An 18,548-nucleotide genomic window follows, 5' to 3' on the forward strand; every position below is an offset into this window, starting at 1 on the left:
TTAGGCACTGTATGTCTTCACAGCTATACCATGAGGGATAGATGTTATATGAAGTATAAACCTTTTTGAGTTTCTATTGGCAGTGCTGACACACAAACCTTTATTTAAGACAACAGTACTATAACTTTGCAGAGCTTTAGTGGAAGGACATTTCATTTTTTTTTTTTTTTGGTTCGATTCACCATAAGCTGATTAGCTATTCTAGCCGTAATCATCATAATCATGGGATCTATAGCTTGCACCAACGAGGAACAAGTCTGAAACAGCTATATTTAAAGTGGTTGTAAACCCTTACATATACCCAGTGACGTGACTAGCTTCAGGTGATACACAAAGATGAAACAAATCCTGCTACATAAGTTATACCTGTTTATTTACAGCCCTCTCTTCTCTACATGCAGGTCTCAGTAGGAGGAGCTCTGAGAACTAATTGGAATGGATGGGACAGGACACCCCCCCCCCCACAGCAACAGAGCTGAGGCTGTCAATCACAGGCTGTGTGCTGAAGCTCCCTCCCATGTCACCTTTTTATCTCTTGGCGTCAGGAAAAACTGTCAGAAGTGACTCGTGCAGAAAGAAATTACATTTCGTGATCTGGATTGAGACACATGTACACTGTCAGGTCAGTGCTTTACAACCACTTTAGCATAAATTACCTTGCATAATTTGAGATTGTATCTAAGCTATACATTAGTGATTTTGTGTTCATGGTTCCCCAGAACAGCCTTATTTACATGGCTCTACCACAATCTCAAAGTGAGGATACAAAAACGTTGTGCATCTGTGTTGGATCTGATTACGTTAAGATGGCTTGCTGTATTTTATAGGTGTATAATTTTGGCAATAGGCTAGTATTACACACAAATAAAAAAAAAATCCAGTACATGTATTAATGGAATGTTCTATTTACATTTAACTGGCTCGTGGGGTCTTCAGCACTTACTGTAGCTACAAGGTAGTAGCTGTATTCTGCATTTTTAGAGTTTGAGTACCATTTGCATAATAAAATCCTTAGGTTTCAGTGGCTTCTGGGGTGCTCAGAAATGAAGGTGAATATTTTTAGGATCACTGATGAACTTTATATATTAATCTATGCACTTAAGGTATTGGAGAGCGCTGCACCCTTGAAGGTCGTATATATTTATTGCATTTGCATAGGTGGTTGGATGCAGACTGGTGTTTAGCTGCCTCCTATATCATCTAGTTTTTTAGCACAGTGTTGTAATTTTTTGACATATAATATTAGTAAAGAGTGTTTTACAGAAATTATTGAAAAGCGACAGGAGCACTCATTTTTGAACCGGTGCTAAGAAAATTACAGCCAGAAACTGATTGGTTGCTGGGCAGGACTTCCCATTTTCTTTCTTTCCATTTTTACAGTACAAGCTTGATCAGAATTGTACAAAACACACATAGATGTGTAATGCATGACTGTTTTAGGTCTGTTGAAATCTGAAAACAGTGAGTGAAAATGCACAGTCACAACTCATCACACTTTGAGGAAACAACAAAAGCATCAGCCTGTATAGCTGGGAGCTTGTTCATGGTACCCCAAAAGGCTGAGGTTTCAAGCTCAGCAGAAATTGAAGTGGAGGTGTTGCCCATAGCTAGTAAGACCCCAATGGTCACAGTCATTTTATTAGTATAAATTACAGTATAACTGTAGGTGGCATGCAAAACATTGATTATACTCTCTCTGTCCCCTATCCTAATTAACAGATAGGTGACAGAAAAACACTTAGTCGGAATACAAGAGAATAAATGAAATATGAGGTAAGAAAGAAAATGTGGAATGCAAGTGGCTTTGCATGCATCCTTTTTAAAAACACACTTCCAGTTGATGAATATTTAAGAATGGTATCTGTTTAATAAGAATCTCTTTTCCAAGAGATTTTCTTCCTTTTACAGTGAGGGAAGGCGAGTTTGTAATTGATCAAAGAATTTAACTTCACAGCTCCAAAATGTAACTTTCAAGGTCATTCCTACTTCTTGGATCAAAGCTTTCGAAGGGGACAGAAAGGGGAAAAAATGTGGGCACTGGTGAGCAGATTGGGGGGGATTTTCGAAGATGACAAACAGGATCCCTTTTTTTTCTCCAAATTTTATACTTTAATCATTGCTAAAAGGTAAGCCATTTTTTTAATACCATCCTAAACTCTGATTATCCCCCCAAAAAGTGGTGTACTGGTATAGCAACCAAACATTCAATGTAAAAACAAAATTTTTATAAAATCTAACAAAAAATAAGTATTAAAAATAAATAGAACAGCGTAAAGAATAGCTTGTAAAGTCATAATTTCAATACTGGTCCAGTCACTGACCTAGACTTGAAAGCCTGCATACTATTTCAGGTAAAAAAATAAAAACAAAAAAAAAAAAACAAAGCAAGAGAAAGCCAGGCAACTAGCATTTTAGGAAAGTCAGCAATGGCAGCCTATTTTTTCTTTCAGGATAGGTATCCTTTGGGAACTGCCATTGCTGACCGGATTAAGATTTTATTCCTGACAGGTCCCTTTAAAGCAAACAAAGAAAATCATCTTCAGCAAGGTACGCCTCTATATGGATGGTGTATGGCAGCACATATTAATCACGTTACTGTATTAAAATGTTCACTGAGTGTTCTCTTGTGTATCTTCCAAAACAAAATTGTTATTTCAGTGAGAACGACGGGCTTGTAATTTGACAAGTAATGGCTTGTAATTTGACAAGTAATGTATGTAACAAGCACAGATCAGAATTCACAGCTACTGGTTTCTGATTGGTTAGACTCACATTATTAGGCTACAATTGCTAGTCAGTGCAAAATATTCCTGAGTTAAACAGAAGTCATAACAAACAGAGAAATCATTCTAATTTCATACAATAAAATCTAAAACAAAGACAGGCCTGAGGAGAAACTTGCTCATAGTGGTCACTTGCTAGCCTATTTAATAAAGCAGATCAAATATAAGTAAGGAAGTGCATTGTGAAACCAATCAGAGTTCAGTATGGCATTTTAAAATCTGTAAAAGAATTCAAATTGGTTCAAACACATTACTGCTTTTTGAATATATTCTGCTTTGTTAAATACGCTGAAATCTTTTGGAAAGAAAAACAGCGGAAGAGTGAGGAATTACATAAAATACATTCTCAAGAATTAAAACAGACACTAGATTAAGCTAGACAAAAACAAAATCAAAATAAAAATACAGTACCAATCAAACATGAAGCAATGCAAACTGCTTAAAATATCAATCTCATGCTGTCTGGCATGGGACATATTTGTGACTCAAGGCACACAATTTAAATCACTGAGGTCTTTGGTATATCACAGAGTTCTCAGTTGGAAGCATACTTTGGACTCCACAATATTCGTGACTGTGAATTGTTCTGCCCAGGAGATCCTTGGGTGGGATAAGTCAAGGGTGGTGATGATACAAAACCTTAAAACAAAAAGAAAACATGTTTAAAGTTTTGACGTACCATTGTAACAATGTTGCTGTTGATAGACTAGTTTGCCCTGAAGGCATTTTTCCTTGCTGCAAAAAAACTCAGACCATCCTATAAATTCAATATTTTGCGATTCTGCACAGAATTCCGATTTTCTAAGGTATTTGCAAATCATTTGGTGAGAAAGTTAGAAGATGGAGCAATTAAACGCTAAAGCTGGCTAACCACTAGTAGAATTTTGTTAAAAATCTCTCATTTTAAAAACATTTGTTTGCTTTTCTAATCATTAGTGGGTTCAAACCGTTAGTGGTCTTATCGTAATGACAAGAAAATTTGAAGGAGCAGGATGGAAAATTTGTTCACTAATGAATGACTTTCTAGCAGTGAATGTGGTTTGTATTCAGTAACTTACATTTAAAAATCAAATGTTAAATGCAAAATACATTTTGAACAGCATTTGTCAAGTCATCAAATGTATTGAGAATATTTATACTCATGCGCGTACAAATATTCAAACAAATGGTTGTTAGAAAATCTACGTAAGGCTAGCTTAAAGCCTCGTACACACGCGTCGAAAATCGGCAGGGAATTTTCATCCGACGACCGATCCGCCGATTTTCGGCTTGTTAGTATGATGCTTCCGACAACCGATTCTGACTTTTCGGCCGAAAAAAATCTGGTGTGCAGGCTATAAAATCCCAACCTTGGCTGCTGCTATGAAAAGTACATGTACTGTATTATCCTAGTAGCAAGGCAGTAAGGGAAATCAGAGCTCGTACACAGTGAGGAAGTTAATGCTTACAATAGAGTGGCCATAGTCCATGACCCCCTCCCAGAACCCAAGAAACAAAAGAAGAGTCAAGAGGCTATGACAGGGTCCTCAAAATCATCTGCAGAGTCTTCCGTTTCCAGCCAAAATGTGCCAGACCTTCATGAATTTCTGTGGACAGTCCCTGTTGGTATAAGCAGCTATGTAAAGAGGTACATTAGAGTTTACCAGCGCTTTCCATGAGGAAAGGGTAGGAGCAACAGACTTACGCCATTTGAGCACCACCAATTTCCTGGCATAGAAGAGCAATAAGCCCAGCAGGGTACGGGATGCTACAGAATGGGCCAACGCATTTACAAGTCCCAGGATGCAGGATTCAATACTCGGTGGCACTCGAGTGGTAATTACCCTTGCAACGAAGTCCAAGACCTCCAACCAGTAGGCCTGTAATGAGGGGCAGTGCCAGATCATATGGGTATAGGTGGGTGCATACAAATGGAAACGCCAACAGGTCCCAGGGACATCCGGAAACACCCTATGGAGTCTAGTCGGAGTCAAATGAAACCGGTGCAGAAATTTAAACTGAACTAAACGGTCCCTGGAGGCCACGAGGTGTCTGAAGGGGTAGTCCCAGACATCCTCCCAGTCCTCCGTGTCCAAAGTCGGCACCTCCGCCACCCAAAAATCCCGCAGAGCTTCCAAGCCAGAATGCACACTCGGGAGAGAGTGGCTAAGAGTTTCGTCTCGGAGGAGCAGCTCTAGATTCGCTTGGGTAAAGTCAGAGGGGGAGTCACCAAACTGCGTTTGGAAAGCATGGCGGAGTTGGAGGTAACGGAAAAAATACGTATTGGGCAAAGAAAACCTGGATTTGGTCAAAGGTCAGTAGCGTCTCCCCCTGACATATGTGGGACAGGTAAAGTACGCCTCTAGTGACCCACACAGAGGGATCTAGGATAGAAAAAAACTCTGGAAGTTCCGGATTCATCCAGTGGGGAGTTCGGGGAGCGTCGACCAGGACCCGTCCGGACGTACGGAGACATCAACGTCCAGGCCCTGATCACCACCTTCATAGAGCCAGTGAGAGGGTACGGGGCCTTCACCCCCCAAAACCGTACATTGCGCAGAGCCTTGAAGGACCCTAAGAGGGCCGCCTCGAGAGCTACCGCAGTGTTGGAAGTTTCCGACACCAGTCAACCGTGGACATGGGTAAGGAGACCCGCAACATAGTAAAGAAAAAATTTAGGGCAGGGCAGGCCAGGCCCCCCCCCCCCCCCGGGTCAAGGGCCTCTGCAAAAGGGAGAGCCTGAAACAAGGGGGGCTGGAGCCCCACAGGAAAGTAATGACATGGGAGTTAAATTGTTTGAAAACCTTCTTTGGGATCCACATCGGAGAATGGCGCAATACATATAAAAGAGGAGGTAACAGCTTAATTTTAAGAAGGTTAATCCTACCTATCAGCGTCAGGGGGAGATTGGCCCAGGCTTTCAAGCGCACCCTAAACTTCTGTAAGAGTGGGGACAGGTTCAGGTCACAAAAGTCACGAACATGAGGGGATATAACAATGCCCAGGTACTTAATCTGGTTTGTCCAGCTCAGGGGCAGAGAGGGGTCCGCCTGTAGCTGGGCTGTCTCGTTAACGGGGAGGATAAGGGATTTATCCCAGTTGACCCTAAGGCCAGATATATCAGAAAAGGTCGAGAGCAGGTCCAAGGCCGACCTGAGGGACGGGCCGGGGTCCGGGAGGAAAAGGATGATATCAACGTACAACGCCAACTTTTCCTCCAGGGTCCCAACCCGAATCCTCCCGGAGCCGCGGACAGCCGCAACCAAGGGCTCCACCGCCAACAAGAACAGCGCTGGTGAAAGCAGGCACCCCTGGCGAGTGCCCTGCTCAATACTGAAGGCGGAGGAGAGCCTGCCACCCACCTTGATCTGGGCCTTCGGGTGACTGTAGAGGATACTACTCCACCTGCGGAAGATCGGCCCGAAGCCAAAGGCCTCCAGAGTGACTGCTATTTTAATATGGATCCTGCCCTATTGTCCAATCAGGGAGCCCGATAAGATTTCGAACAGCACCAAAGGCTTCCCTAGGCACAGTCAGAGAAGCTGATTTTGTTCCTCCCACAGTAGGATGTCAAACTGGACGCGATGATGATTACGTAACTTCCAGTTTTGGTCTGATGTACACGAGCAGCTAACAGCTGCATCTGATGAAATCGATATTGGTTTAACGAGATGCTTTGGAGGCCAAAGGAGAGACCTGGGGGTCGCTGTGCGAGCGAGGCAGTACTTTTTTTTCTTGGTCTTTTAATTGTCACAACAGAAAAATGTTAGCATCTGCAATACAGTAGGGAAAAATGTATTAAATCCCCTACAGATTTTAGAAGTTTGCCCACTTACAAAGAAATGAAGGGTCTGTACCTTTATTATTATTATAGGTGTATTTTAAATGATAGAGCCAGAATATCAACCAGAAAAAAACACGTGATACAAATGGTATAAATTGAGTTGCAGTTCAGTAGGTAAAATAACTATTTGATCCCCAAGCAAAACATGACTTGGTACTTGGTGGAGGCAAGCACAGAGGTAAGACGTTTCTTGTAGTTAGTGACCAGGTTTTCACACATCTCAGGAGGGATTTTGGTCCACTCTTAAGTCCTTAAGGTTTCATGGCTGTCGCTTGGCAACTCAAAGTTCCAGCTCCCTCCATTAATATTCTACAGTATTAAGTAGGGATAGACCGATTATCTGCATGGCCGATATGCACCTTCCCCGATCTATCGGTATCGGCCCTGGCCGATATTTTTGCGACGTCATTCTGCCTTCTTAGTCCGCCTCCCTCGCCTTGGACAGCCTCGTCTGAAGTCGGGACTAGTCTCGCGGGAGTGTATCACAGCCATACACCCACCCACAGCAGCCCGGTGCCAGCCAGCCACCCATACCCACAGGCCCTGTACCAGCCAGCCACAAGCACTGTACCAGCGAGCCAGCCAGCCACCCAAAGGCCCTGTGCCAGCCAGCCAACCACCCACCACAGGGTGCCAGACAGCCACCCACCACAGGGTGCCAGACAGCCAGCCATCCACAGGCCGTGTATCAGCCAGCCACCCACAGCCCCTGTACCTGCCAGCCAGCCACCCACCCACCACAGGGTGCCAGCCAGCCACCCACCCACCCACCCACCACAGGGTGCCAGCCAGCCACCCACCCACCCACCCACCACAGGGTGCCAGCCAGCCACCCACCCACCCACCCACCACAGGGTGCCAGCCAGCCACCCACCCACCCACCACAGGGTGCCAGCCACCCACCACAGGGTGCCAACAGGCCACCCATCCACCCACCACAGGGTGCCAACAGGCCACCCATCCACCCACCACAGGGTGCCAGAGAGCTAGCCACCCACCACAGGAAGCCAGCCAGCCACCCACCACAGGAAGCCAGCCAGCCAGCCACCCACCTACCACAGGGTGCCAGCCAGCCACCCACCACAGGGTGCCAGATAGCCAGCCACCCACCACAGGGTGCCAGACAGCCAGCCACCCACCACAGGGTGCCAGACAGCCAGCCACCCACCACAGGGTGCCAGACAGCCAGCCACCCACCACAGGGTGCCAGACAGCCAGCCACCCACCACAGGGTGCCAGAAAGCCAGCCATTAGGAATTAAACAAAAATGAACATGGCCACCCACCAGAGGGTGCCGGCCAGCCACCACAGGGTGCCAGCCAGCCACCACAGGGTGCCAGCCAGCCACCACAGGGTGCCAGCCAGCCACCACAGGGTGCCAGCCAGCCACCACAGGGTGCCAGCCAGCCACACACCACAGGGTGCCAGACAGCCTGCCACTATCCACAGGGTGCCAGACAGCCTGCCACTATCCACAGGGTGCCAGACAGCCAGCCACCATCCACAGGGTGCCAGCCACCCACAGGCCCTGTACCAGCCAGCCAGAGGGGCGGCGACTGTCAGAGGACTCAGAGAAAGGAATTTTACGGTAAGATTTTACAAAAATTCCGTTTTCTCTTACGTCCTCTGACAGTCGGGAAACTCAACCGTCTCAAGGTAACGAAGCACCCAAAGTCAGATAAACAGGGTTCATACACATTTTCACCAATAAAATTCCATGACTTTTCCATGACTTCTCCATGACTTTTCCATGACTTCATGTAAATATTTATGACCTAATGTTTCATGAAAGGTCTATGTATACATGTTAACTAACGCACGCATGCTCTGAAACCGGTTACCACCCCATCTCTTTAATCCAGGACACATAATAATTACACAGGTTCTGAGGCTAATGCACCTAAGGTACCAAGAAAGTTTAATTACCACCTTAATCAGCCACAGAACCTGTGTAATTAATATGTGTCCTGGTTTAAAGGGATGAGGTGGTAACCCTACATGCATTTCTTTTCCCTTTGTTTCTGGACCTGAATGAATGAAAAGGGGGTAGGTGTAAACAGACACAAGTCTATTTACATCAGCCTGCCCATAGACCTGCATGGACCTCATGATCAGGCCTGCCTGAAAAAGAGACAAGACGACCCTGGTTGGAAAGGTTGTGTGAAAGGGCCCTAGGGGAGAGTTGTTGGGGGTGGTTAAAAAAAAAAAAAAAAAAAAAAAAAAAAAAAAAAAAAAAAAAGCAGCTCAGCTGCACATTTTTACTGCCCTCCAAATACAAGTGTAAACAAGGCCTAAGCAGAAGCATCTCACTATGTTTACAGTATGATCATTATGATGATCATAGTACAGTAGGTGCTATATGGCTGTAGTGTATATGCCGATACTGTGGCTGTAGTGTATATGCCGATACTGTGGCTGTAGTGTATATGCTGATACTGTGGCTGTACTGTATATGCTGATAAGTATCAGCATATGCAGCCATATACAGTAAAGCCACAGTATCAGAATACACAGCCATATACACTAGAGCCACAGAATCAGTATATACACTACATTTACAGAATCAGCATATACACTACAACCACAGAATCAGCATATACACTACAACCACAGAATCCGTGTATACACTACAACCACAGAATCAGTATATACACTACAGCCACAGAATCAGTATATACACTACAGCCACAGAATCAGTGTATACACTACAGCCACAGAATCAGTGTATACAGTACAGCTATTGAATCCGTATATACACTACAGCCACGGTATCAGATTATAAAGTACAGCCACAGAATCAGCATATACAGTGCAGCCATAGTATCAGAATACACAGCCATATAATCAGTATATACACTACAGCCATAGTATCAGAATATAACACATAGACACAGTATTAGTATATAAAGTACAGACACAGAATCAATATACACAGCCATATAGAGTAGGAACACTGTGGCCTAATATGTTGGTACTGAGGCTGTAATGTGTAATCACTGTACCTTCCATGTCCTGCTGCCTGACTATGCATGCACGTGCACCCGCCGCTGGAATCCCCCACCTGCTCCTGCAGCCACCTCTTACTCCTGCACAGACTCTTCAGAGTATCACTCTGCAAGGGAAAGGATGGTGGCTGCCGTGGCCGGCCAGATCATAACTTCAGGATCAGGACATGCGGCGCCCGCTTTATCCACCTGCGTGCTGAAATTAAAGAAAAAAATGCCCTCACGGCTCTCACCTCCTGGGCCCCTCAAACCTAGTAGTAGTGGTGGTTCTGCGCTGCTCCTCCACAAGTCAGTGTAAAGCTGCCCGCCTCCCCGCTGGGCGGATAGGGACCGAGCACAGCACTGAAGGGGCGGTTCAGCAGCCCTGGCAGTGCCCCTGACTGCTATACGCCTACCTATACGTAGCACCGACCCTGCTCCTATGCAGACAGACGCTTACACAATGTAAAATTTCATATCACTGTAGAGCAGCACGATTCTGGATGAAATGAGAATCACAATTTTTTTGCTTGGAATTAAGATCACGATTCTCTGCGTAACATCATCTTTTACATTATAAAAAAAAAAAAAAAAAATTGGGATAACTTTACTGTTTCATTTTTTTTTTTTCATTAAAGTGTATTAATTGCGTTTGAAAGACTGCTGCGCAAATACAGTGTGACATAAAATATTACAACAATCACCGTTTTATTCTGTAGGGTCTCTGCTAAAAAAAAATATATAAATGTTTGGGGGTTCCAAGTACAGTACTTTTCTAGCAAAAATACTTATTTTAACTTGCAAGCAACAAGTGTCAAAAAAGGTTTAGTCTTTAAGAGGTTAAATTTCCCTCCTCCGGGCAGACAGAAGGAAAAGATACATTGTATTTCATTGTGTTTATAGTACTGAACTGGGAGACTGATGTTAATAGACAGGAGGCTCTTTTTTTTTTTTTTCTTTGAAAGCCGATCTCTGCTATCTCACAGCTATGTAAACAATGCAGCAAAGGTCATGTTAAGATTGTCGGGAGGAGAATGGAGATCTCGATTTTTTTTACTTTTAATCGTGCAGCTCTATGTCACTGTCAATAAAATAATGAAGCATCTGCTCCACAGCAGTGGTGCCTTTCCCAATTCCATGACTTCTCCAAAACCTTGTGGGATTCAGTCATTTTCCAATACTTTCCCTGGCCTGGAAAGTGTCATGTCAAAATCCCATGACTTTTCCAGGAATTTCATGACCATACGAACCCTGGATAAAGGAACCTTATCTGAACCAGAAATGTAACCCACTGGGTAACAGGAAAGCTCAACAGGAGCGAACAAAACCAGGAAGGTAAAATAACCAAGGGGGAAAAAAAACCCCCACAGGAGGGGACAGGCTAAAAACGCCATGTCTCCCCCAAAGTACTGCCACACACAGAACTTTGCGGCCAAAGGAGACATCTGCCGATGCCGAAACATCAAGTTAGTAAACTCTGTAAAGGTGTGCAGGGACGACCAGGTCGCTGCATTGCACATTCAGGACACCGACGCCTGATGGCGAAAGGCCCAAAATGCACCCTCCGCTCCGAAGAGTGCGCCGTGACAGGGAAGGGTGGAACCCGATCCCTTAGGCGAATAAGCCTGTACAATCGTCCGTCTGAACCAGACAGGAACGGTTGCCGCAGACGCAGCCATACCCTTCCGAGACCCTCAGGAAGGACAAAAAAAAAAAGAGAATCCGACCTTCTGAAGGATTCTGTAGACGACAGGTAACCCTGATCGCCCTGACAACATCCAAGGAATGCAAGGCAAAACTCCGTAGGATGCGTAGGATTCGCACACAGCGAAAGCAAAACAATGTCCTCATGGAGATGGACATCAGACACCACCTTCGGAAAGAAGGATTGATGAGGTCGCAAGACCACCTTATCACTATGAACCACCAGGTAGGGGGAGCGGCAAGATAGGACCGCCAACTCCGACACACTGCAAGTTTCCGTGACAGTGCAAGCAGAGGAATCTCCCGGATGTTCTCCAAGGGAGGACGTTGTAAAACTACAGAACCAAATTCAAATCCCAAGGGGTAAAGGCGCTCACCGAGGGGGCCAAATGACGCACCCCTTGAATAAAGGCGCGGGTCAAAGAATTTGATGCCAAAGGGCGCTGGAAAGAATGGCCAGTGCAGATAACTGACCCTACCCTCAACAGTGGGCAGTGCAAGATGTAGGTCCACACCGGATTGCAGGAAGGCTAACACCCTTGCCACCGAAAAGTAGTTTGGATGGAAACCCCGCGATTCGCACCAGGCGAGGCAAGCCTTCCAGGTACGATATTAAATATTACCGGACGAGGCCTCCCTAGCTCTAAGCAAGGTAGGAGTGACCTCCGACGAGAGACCCCGATCTCTCAAGATCTGGCTTTTAACAGTCACGCCGTCAAGGACCGCGACTGTAAAGCAGGATGGAAGAACAAGCCCTGAGACAACAGATCGTCTCATAAGGGGAGCCGCCAGGGAGGCTCGACGACCATTTGCATGACTTCCGCATATCAAGACCGGCGCGGCCAGTCCGGGCCCCCAGGACCACCAACCTGCGAAGGAACCGTGAAAACAACTGCATCGGGGGGAAGGCATAAATCAGGCAATACTGATTCCAAGGCACCACCAGCGCATCTGAGGCAGCTGCCAGAGGATCGCATGTTCTTGCCACGAGCCTTCCCACCTAGTTGTTTGGAGGAGGTGCGCCATCGCGCACCCAGTATCTGAGCACCTCCGGGTATAGGGACCATGCCCTCTGGTCTGGCGACTCCGATAGTCGGCCTGCCAGTGTTCCATACCCAGAATGTGAACTGCCGAAAGCGCCGAGACCCGCGTCTCGGCCCAAGGCAAAATCTCGGCCACTTCCTTGGCCGCTCAGGCACTCCTGGTGCCCCTTTGGTGATTAATGTACGCCACCGCAGTGGTGTAGTCCGCCTGTACCCGCACAGGGTGGCCTTAAGACGATCCCTCCAACGGAGCAAACAGAGTCTGATCGTTCTCAGTTCCCAGGCATGTATTGGTAGGGAGGATTCCTCCTCCAACCAAGCGCCCTGGGCAGACAATTTGCCCAGAACGCCACCCCAGCCCGACAGGCTTGCGACTGTGGTGAGCACCTTTCAAAACAACAGCCTGGAAGGATTTCCCTTCCGTCAGAGCCGGAGACTGGAGCCACCACAGAAGGTCCGCTCTGACCCAGTGACTCAAAGATATCCTCCTGTCCAATGACTGAGGATGCCTGTCCCACCTGGCTAGGATCCTCCGCTTGCAGAGATCGCGTGTGGAACTGTGCAAATGGGACCGCCTCGAAGGCTGACACCATCAATCCTAAGGACCGCATGCGGGTCCTGAGTGATGAGGATTCGTTGTCCCTGAGGGACCTGACCTTGTTCAGCAGAGGCGGGAGTATGTCCTCCGGCAGGAAAACTCTCGCATGGGCGGAGTCCAGGACCATTCCCAAATAAGGGAGACGAACAGAAAGGAGCAATGTTGACTTCTGAAAGTTGATGGCCCACCCGACCTCCTGGAGCGTCTGAACCGTGGTTGACAGATCGCGCAACAGAGTTGAACCGGACACGCAACAGAGTTGAGCCGGAACTCGACCTAACAGGAGATCGTCCAGATATCCAAGGATAGCGAACCCCCGTGCCCGCAACAGGGCCAGAACAGGAGCCAAAGCTTTGGTAAACACCCTTGGAGCCGAAGCGAGACCGAAAGGTAATGCCACAAACTGATAGCGTTCCTCCGCGATTGCGAATCGGAGGTACCTCTGATGACCCTCGAATACAAGGATGTGTAGAAACGCAGCCTTGAGGTCGAGTAAAGCCAGGAATCTCCTGGGCTCAGAGAGGCCACCACCGATCAGAGGGATTCCATACGGAATTCTTGAACCTGCGCAAAGCGGTTTAGAAACTTTAGGTCCAGAAGCGGACACACCTTGCCCTCCTTTCAGGGCACCATGAACAGATTCGAGTAAAAACCCCCGAAAACCTGTCCCGATGTGACACTGGGATGATCACCCCCTGGGCGAGGAGAACCTGAGCCGACCGTTGGAGATCTTGGAAATGATCTGGGGTCAATGAAGATTTGAGGGAAAGAATGTCTGCTGGGCGCGATCGAAATTCGATCTTGTACCCCGACCAAATGAGTTCCTGAACCCATCTGTCAGGAATGGCAGACGGGGCTGCCGTGCCAGAGTGGGCGGCTATAGACTTGCCCGCCCAAGGCTTCTTCCGGCCACCAGAGGCCTTGAAGGATTCGCCCTTGTCATGTGCCTTAAAGGCACGAAAAGACCCCTGGTTAGGTTTAAAGGAAGGGTCCTGCTTACCGCGGAAAAATTTACCCTTGGACACATGGGGCAGCAGAGTGCTTTTACCCCCAGTGACCCCCTTCACCAACTCGTCCAGGGAGCCAAAAACTGGATTTTTGACTTACCGTAAAATCCTTTTCTCTTAAGCTCATTGACAGACGCAGGACTGATATCTTGATATCCGTAGGGTTATACTCCCCCCTACAGGAGTAGGACACTAGGCAGGAAAAAAGTTCTGGCCACACTTATGGGCAGTCCCAGGGGGTATATCCTCTCTCTCCCTGCTATAGGATGTCAGTTATGTAACAAAGCAATGTCAGAGACTCATACCAACCCAACTCAAAATAGAGGGGCGGGTACTGCGTCTGTCAATGAGCTTAAGAGAAAAGGATTTTACCGTAAGACAAAAATCCAGTTTTCTCTGTCGCTCATTGACAGACGCAGGACTGATATCTTGATATCCGTAGGGACGTCCCAAAGCAGTGCCATAAATGAGGGGTGGGATAACAGAAATAAAATCCAATCCGGAAGGCCAAAACAGAGCCAACCAGAAGAACAGAGGACTCATCGAAACAAGCAGATGAGACCCACCTGAAAAAAACAAAACCCCAGACCAAAGGTCCCCTCAAACAGCAGCCTGCAAAACCTTGCGGCCAAAAGAGGCATCCGCCGATGCCAGCACATCAACCTTATAAAATTTTGTAAAGGTATGGTAAGGTACGGTAAGGTACCGACGACCAGGTAGCCGCCTTGCAAACCTGAAGCACCGAGGCCTGATGGCGGAAGGCCCAGGAAGCACTAAGAGCCAGAGTAGAGTGCGCCTTAACAGGGAAAGGAGGAACCCGACCCTTAATAGAATAAGTCTGCACCACCGTCTGTCTGATCCATCTGGAGATAGTCGCAGGAGACGCAGGCAACCCCTTTCTAGGGCCATCCGTGATCACAAAAAGTGAATCAGCCTTACGAAAAGAGTCAGTAGTAGCCAAGTACACCCTGATTGCCCGAACCACATCCAAGGAGGGTCTTGGAAGGACTGTATTTTTGCTTACCAGACCAGGGTCTCTTGAAACCCCCCGGGGGGGCTTTGGAGGGCTTCGCCTTGTCGCCCGCACCGGAGGAGAGAAAAAACGTCTTGTGAGCTGAAAAGGAAGGTCCCTGTCTGCAGTGAGGTTCCTTACCCTTATTAGCCTGTGGTAGAAAGGTGCTCTTGCCCCCAGTGAGGTCCTTGATAATCTCATCCAAGGTAGCACCAAACAGGCGATCCCCCTGAAAAGGGACATCAGTCAAGGCTTTTTTGGAAGCCTGATCCGCCGACCAGCACTTCAACCATAGCATGCGCCGGAGGACCACCGCTGAGATCGACACACGTCCCAGCAATGGAGCAGCGTCCAGTTCGGCGTCACAAACAAACAGTAGCCCCTGCACCATTTGCTCCAGCAACTCCGCCACAGCAGGGGGGAGACTTCTCCCCTCCAGGTCATGGCGTAACAGCTTGGCCCATTCCGTCAACGTCTGTGAAACCAGAGCAATGATAAACACTGGCCTCAAGGCCGACCCTGCCAGGGAGAATATGGAACGGGACACAGATTCCGCCCTACGATCAACTGGATTCTGAAAGGACGGGGAATCCTCCAACGGGATAACAGTAGCCATATTTAGTCTGAAAACTGGCGGATCCACCGAAGGTGGCACCGTCCATTTTTTAAGGAGGGACTCTTCAAACGGGTAGCGCCTAGCAATCCGTTTGGGCATCCCAGGGGGTCGTTTTGGACGCACCCACTCCTTTTTGATATCATCAAAGCATTTGAGAAAGGGAAACACCTTCGCCACCCTGCAGGGCTTGCGAGTGCCAAAGGCAACTTCCGTATGAGCTGCATCCGCAGGTGCAACCTCCAGTTTTAGGGTCTCCCGGACAGACACAATCAGTGCGTCCACCAGTGCCTTGTCTTGCGCTATGGCAGAGGCAGAAAGGTCATCCTCACTATCAGAGGAGACGGGGCATGAGACAGCAGCCCCAGAGGAGGAACCCACAGCAGCAGCGACTGGCTCAGGATCAGAATCTGAGGCATCAGACGAGACAGGGGTAGGCGGGGGTCGCTTTTTAGCCCCCCGTCCCTGACAGGCCACCTCCACCCGGGACACAAATGACTCCAGGACCGCCGAAAGCGCATCAATGGTGAGCGGAGAATAGGAGGGCCCTGCGGCCACCTCGAGGGGATCAGGTGGGGACACATGTGCAGCAGGGTCCATGGCAACACCAGGGGAACCCGTCAGTAAAGTATGACAAAATTGAAAAAAACTTTTTTTTTGCAAAATGTCACCCAGCGCTACAGCGCCCCTCAATGAGACAGCGTGCCTCGAGACCCCCAAAAGGCTCACCACACGACGCACCAGAGTTCAAAAGGACTGCTCTCAGCGTTGTCTACATGACAAGGAAGTCCTGTGGAGCGATCTTCCTGGGTCTAGGGAGGGGCTCCGCCCCCTCACACGCCCTCAGTAAAAAAAATGGCAGCCCCGCGCGCTGCGGTGGGAAGGGGGGTCCCCACATCACTAACAGACGATCGATCGGCATGTAGGCCCTGGGAAGCCAGGGAGGAAGCCCCCCTCACAACAGCCGTCCGCACTGTCGGGAACCCCCCACCCCCTTAGCGGCTTGCATGAATGGCTAGACACCTCACACACACACAAACATCCCCCCAGTGGGGGGGGGGGGGGGGGGTGGGGTGTCGGCCAAAGGAGACGCTGCGACTCGGCGGGACGTTTAACCCACGGGCCAGTCTCCGTCCAGCGGGACTATGTCGCGGCCGACCCAGCGCGGAGCTGGGTCTGCACGCGCTCGTAGGCCGGCTGGGGTGACCACTGGATCTCAGCATCCAGCCCGTCGCCCAGATCCAGCATAACTGCTTGAAGATCTCACAGGAACAACTGGAGAAAAAAGCTAACTAAAAAACTGAATTTTTGTAAAATCTTACCTGTAAATTTCCTTTCTCTGAGTCTTCCGACAGTCGCCGCCTCCTCTAAGTCCTCACTGTTGGGTATTGTCTTCCTATCCGTAGGAATAGCTAGGCATATAGACTTAGTCCAAAGACAAAAGGCATTAGCATATACACACCCACAGGGGCTGTCCCATTCGGTCAATACCCCCCCTGCATCACCACTCCCAACTCAGTTTGGTAGCATAGCAGTAGGTAATAAGAACCCCAAAAGAGGGGCGGGGGCGGCGACTGTCGGAGGACTCAGAGAAAGGAATTTTACAGGTAAGATTTTACAAAAATTCCGTTTTCTCTTACGTCCTCCGACAGTCGCCGCCTCCTCTAAGTCCTCACTGTTGGGATGTCCCAAAGCAGTATAGACATGAGGGGTGGGAGACGCAACCGTAGAAAAGGCAACGCAGTACCCACATCAGAGAAAGAAATCTTACATGCACCGTAAGATAACCAACTGGGCAACAGAAAAAAACAATGCTCAACAGGAGCAACAGCCCAGGAAAGCAAATGCCAACAGCCAGAGACCCAGAGAAAAAATTCAAGGGTCCATCATGGCACAGCCGCACTGAGAACTTTGCGGCCAAAAGAAGCATCAGCTGATGCCAGAACGTCTACTTTGTAGAACTTGGAAAAAGTGTGCACCGACGACTAAGTCGCCGCCTTGCACACCTGGGCCACCGAGGCCCGATGCCAATAGGCCCAAGATGCACTCAAAGACCTAGTAGAGTGTGCCTTAACAGGGAAGGGCGGAACCCGTTCCTTAAAGGCGTAAGCCTGCTCAATGGTCTGTCTGATCCATTTGGCAATAGTTGCTGCGGACGCAGCCATGCCCTTCCGAGGTCCCTCAGGAAGGACAAAGAGGGAATCCGTCTTCCGAAAGGATTTCGTAGACGACAGGTAAACCCTGATCGCCCTGACCACATCCAAGGAATGCAAAGCAATCTCCTTTGGATGCTTAGGCTTTGTACAAAGCGAAGGCAGAACAATGTCCTCATTAAGGTGAAATTCAGAGATCACCTTGGGAAGGAAGGATGGGGGTGGTCGCAAAACCACCTTATCCCTGTGAATGATCAAGTAAGGGGAGCGGCAAGACAACGCCGCCAGCTCCGACACCCTGCGTGCCGAAGTGATCGCCACTAAAAAGGCAACCTTCTTAGACAGCAGAGGCAACGATATCTCCCTGATGTTTTCAAAGGGAGCACGCTGTAATGCGGACAGAACCAAGTTCAAGTCCCATGGAGGTAGAGGCTCCTTCCTGGGAGGAGCCAGATGTCGCACACCTTGAATGAAGGTGCGCACCAAAGAACGAGACGCCAAAGGGCGTTGGAAAAGAACAGCCAGTGCAGACACCTGGCCCTTTATCGTGACCAGCGGCGCTGATCCACTCCAGACTGGAGGAAAGCCAAAATTCTTGACACCGAGTAAGAACGAGGGGAGAACCCCCTGGACTCACACCAGGCGAAATAGGCTTTCCAGGTACGGTAATAGATCTTACCAGAGGAGGATTTTCTAGCCTTGATCAGGGTAGGAATAACCTCAGGAGATAGACCCTTGTCCTTCAAGACCTGGGTCTCAACAGCCAGGCTGTTAAAGCCAGCGACTGTGAAGCAGGATGGAAGATCGGACCTTGAGACAGGAGATCTT

At 48.3% G+C, this 18,548-nt stretch overlaps 1 protein-coding gene across 1 annotated transcript in view; it reads right to left on the reverse strand.

The window, feature by feature from the left end:
* Window positions 1-2,696: 2,696 nt before the first annotated feature.
* Window positions 2,697-18,548, reverse strand: part of NUP210 (nucleoporin 210) — a gene marked incomplete at its 5' end in the record, with an annotated part of 331,314 nt that continues 315,462 nt past the window's right edge. Inside the window, one exon of the mRNA XM_082265210.1 lies at window positions 2,697-3,422. Within this exon, the coding sequence (XP_082121336.1) occupies window positions 3,319-3,422 (104 nt within the window). The 3' untranslated portion in view covers window positions 2,697-3,318. The remainder of the gene's footprint in view (window positions 3,423-18,548) is intronic.

Source organism: Pelophylax lessonae (genome assembly GCF_965119305.1).
Source record: "Pelophylax lessonae genome assembly, chromosome: 8".
In the NCBI taxonomy this organism is placed as follows: Eukaryota; Metazoa; Chordata; class Amphibia; order Anura; family Ranidae; genus Pelophylax; species Pelophylax lessonae.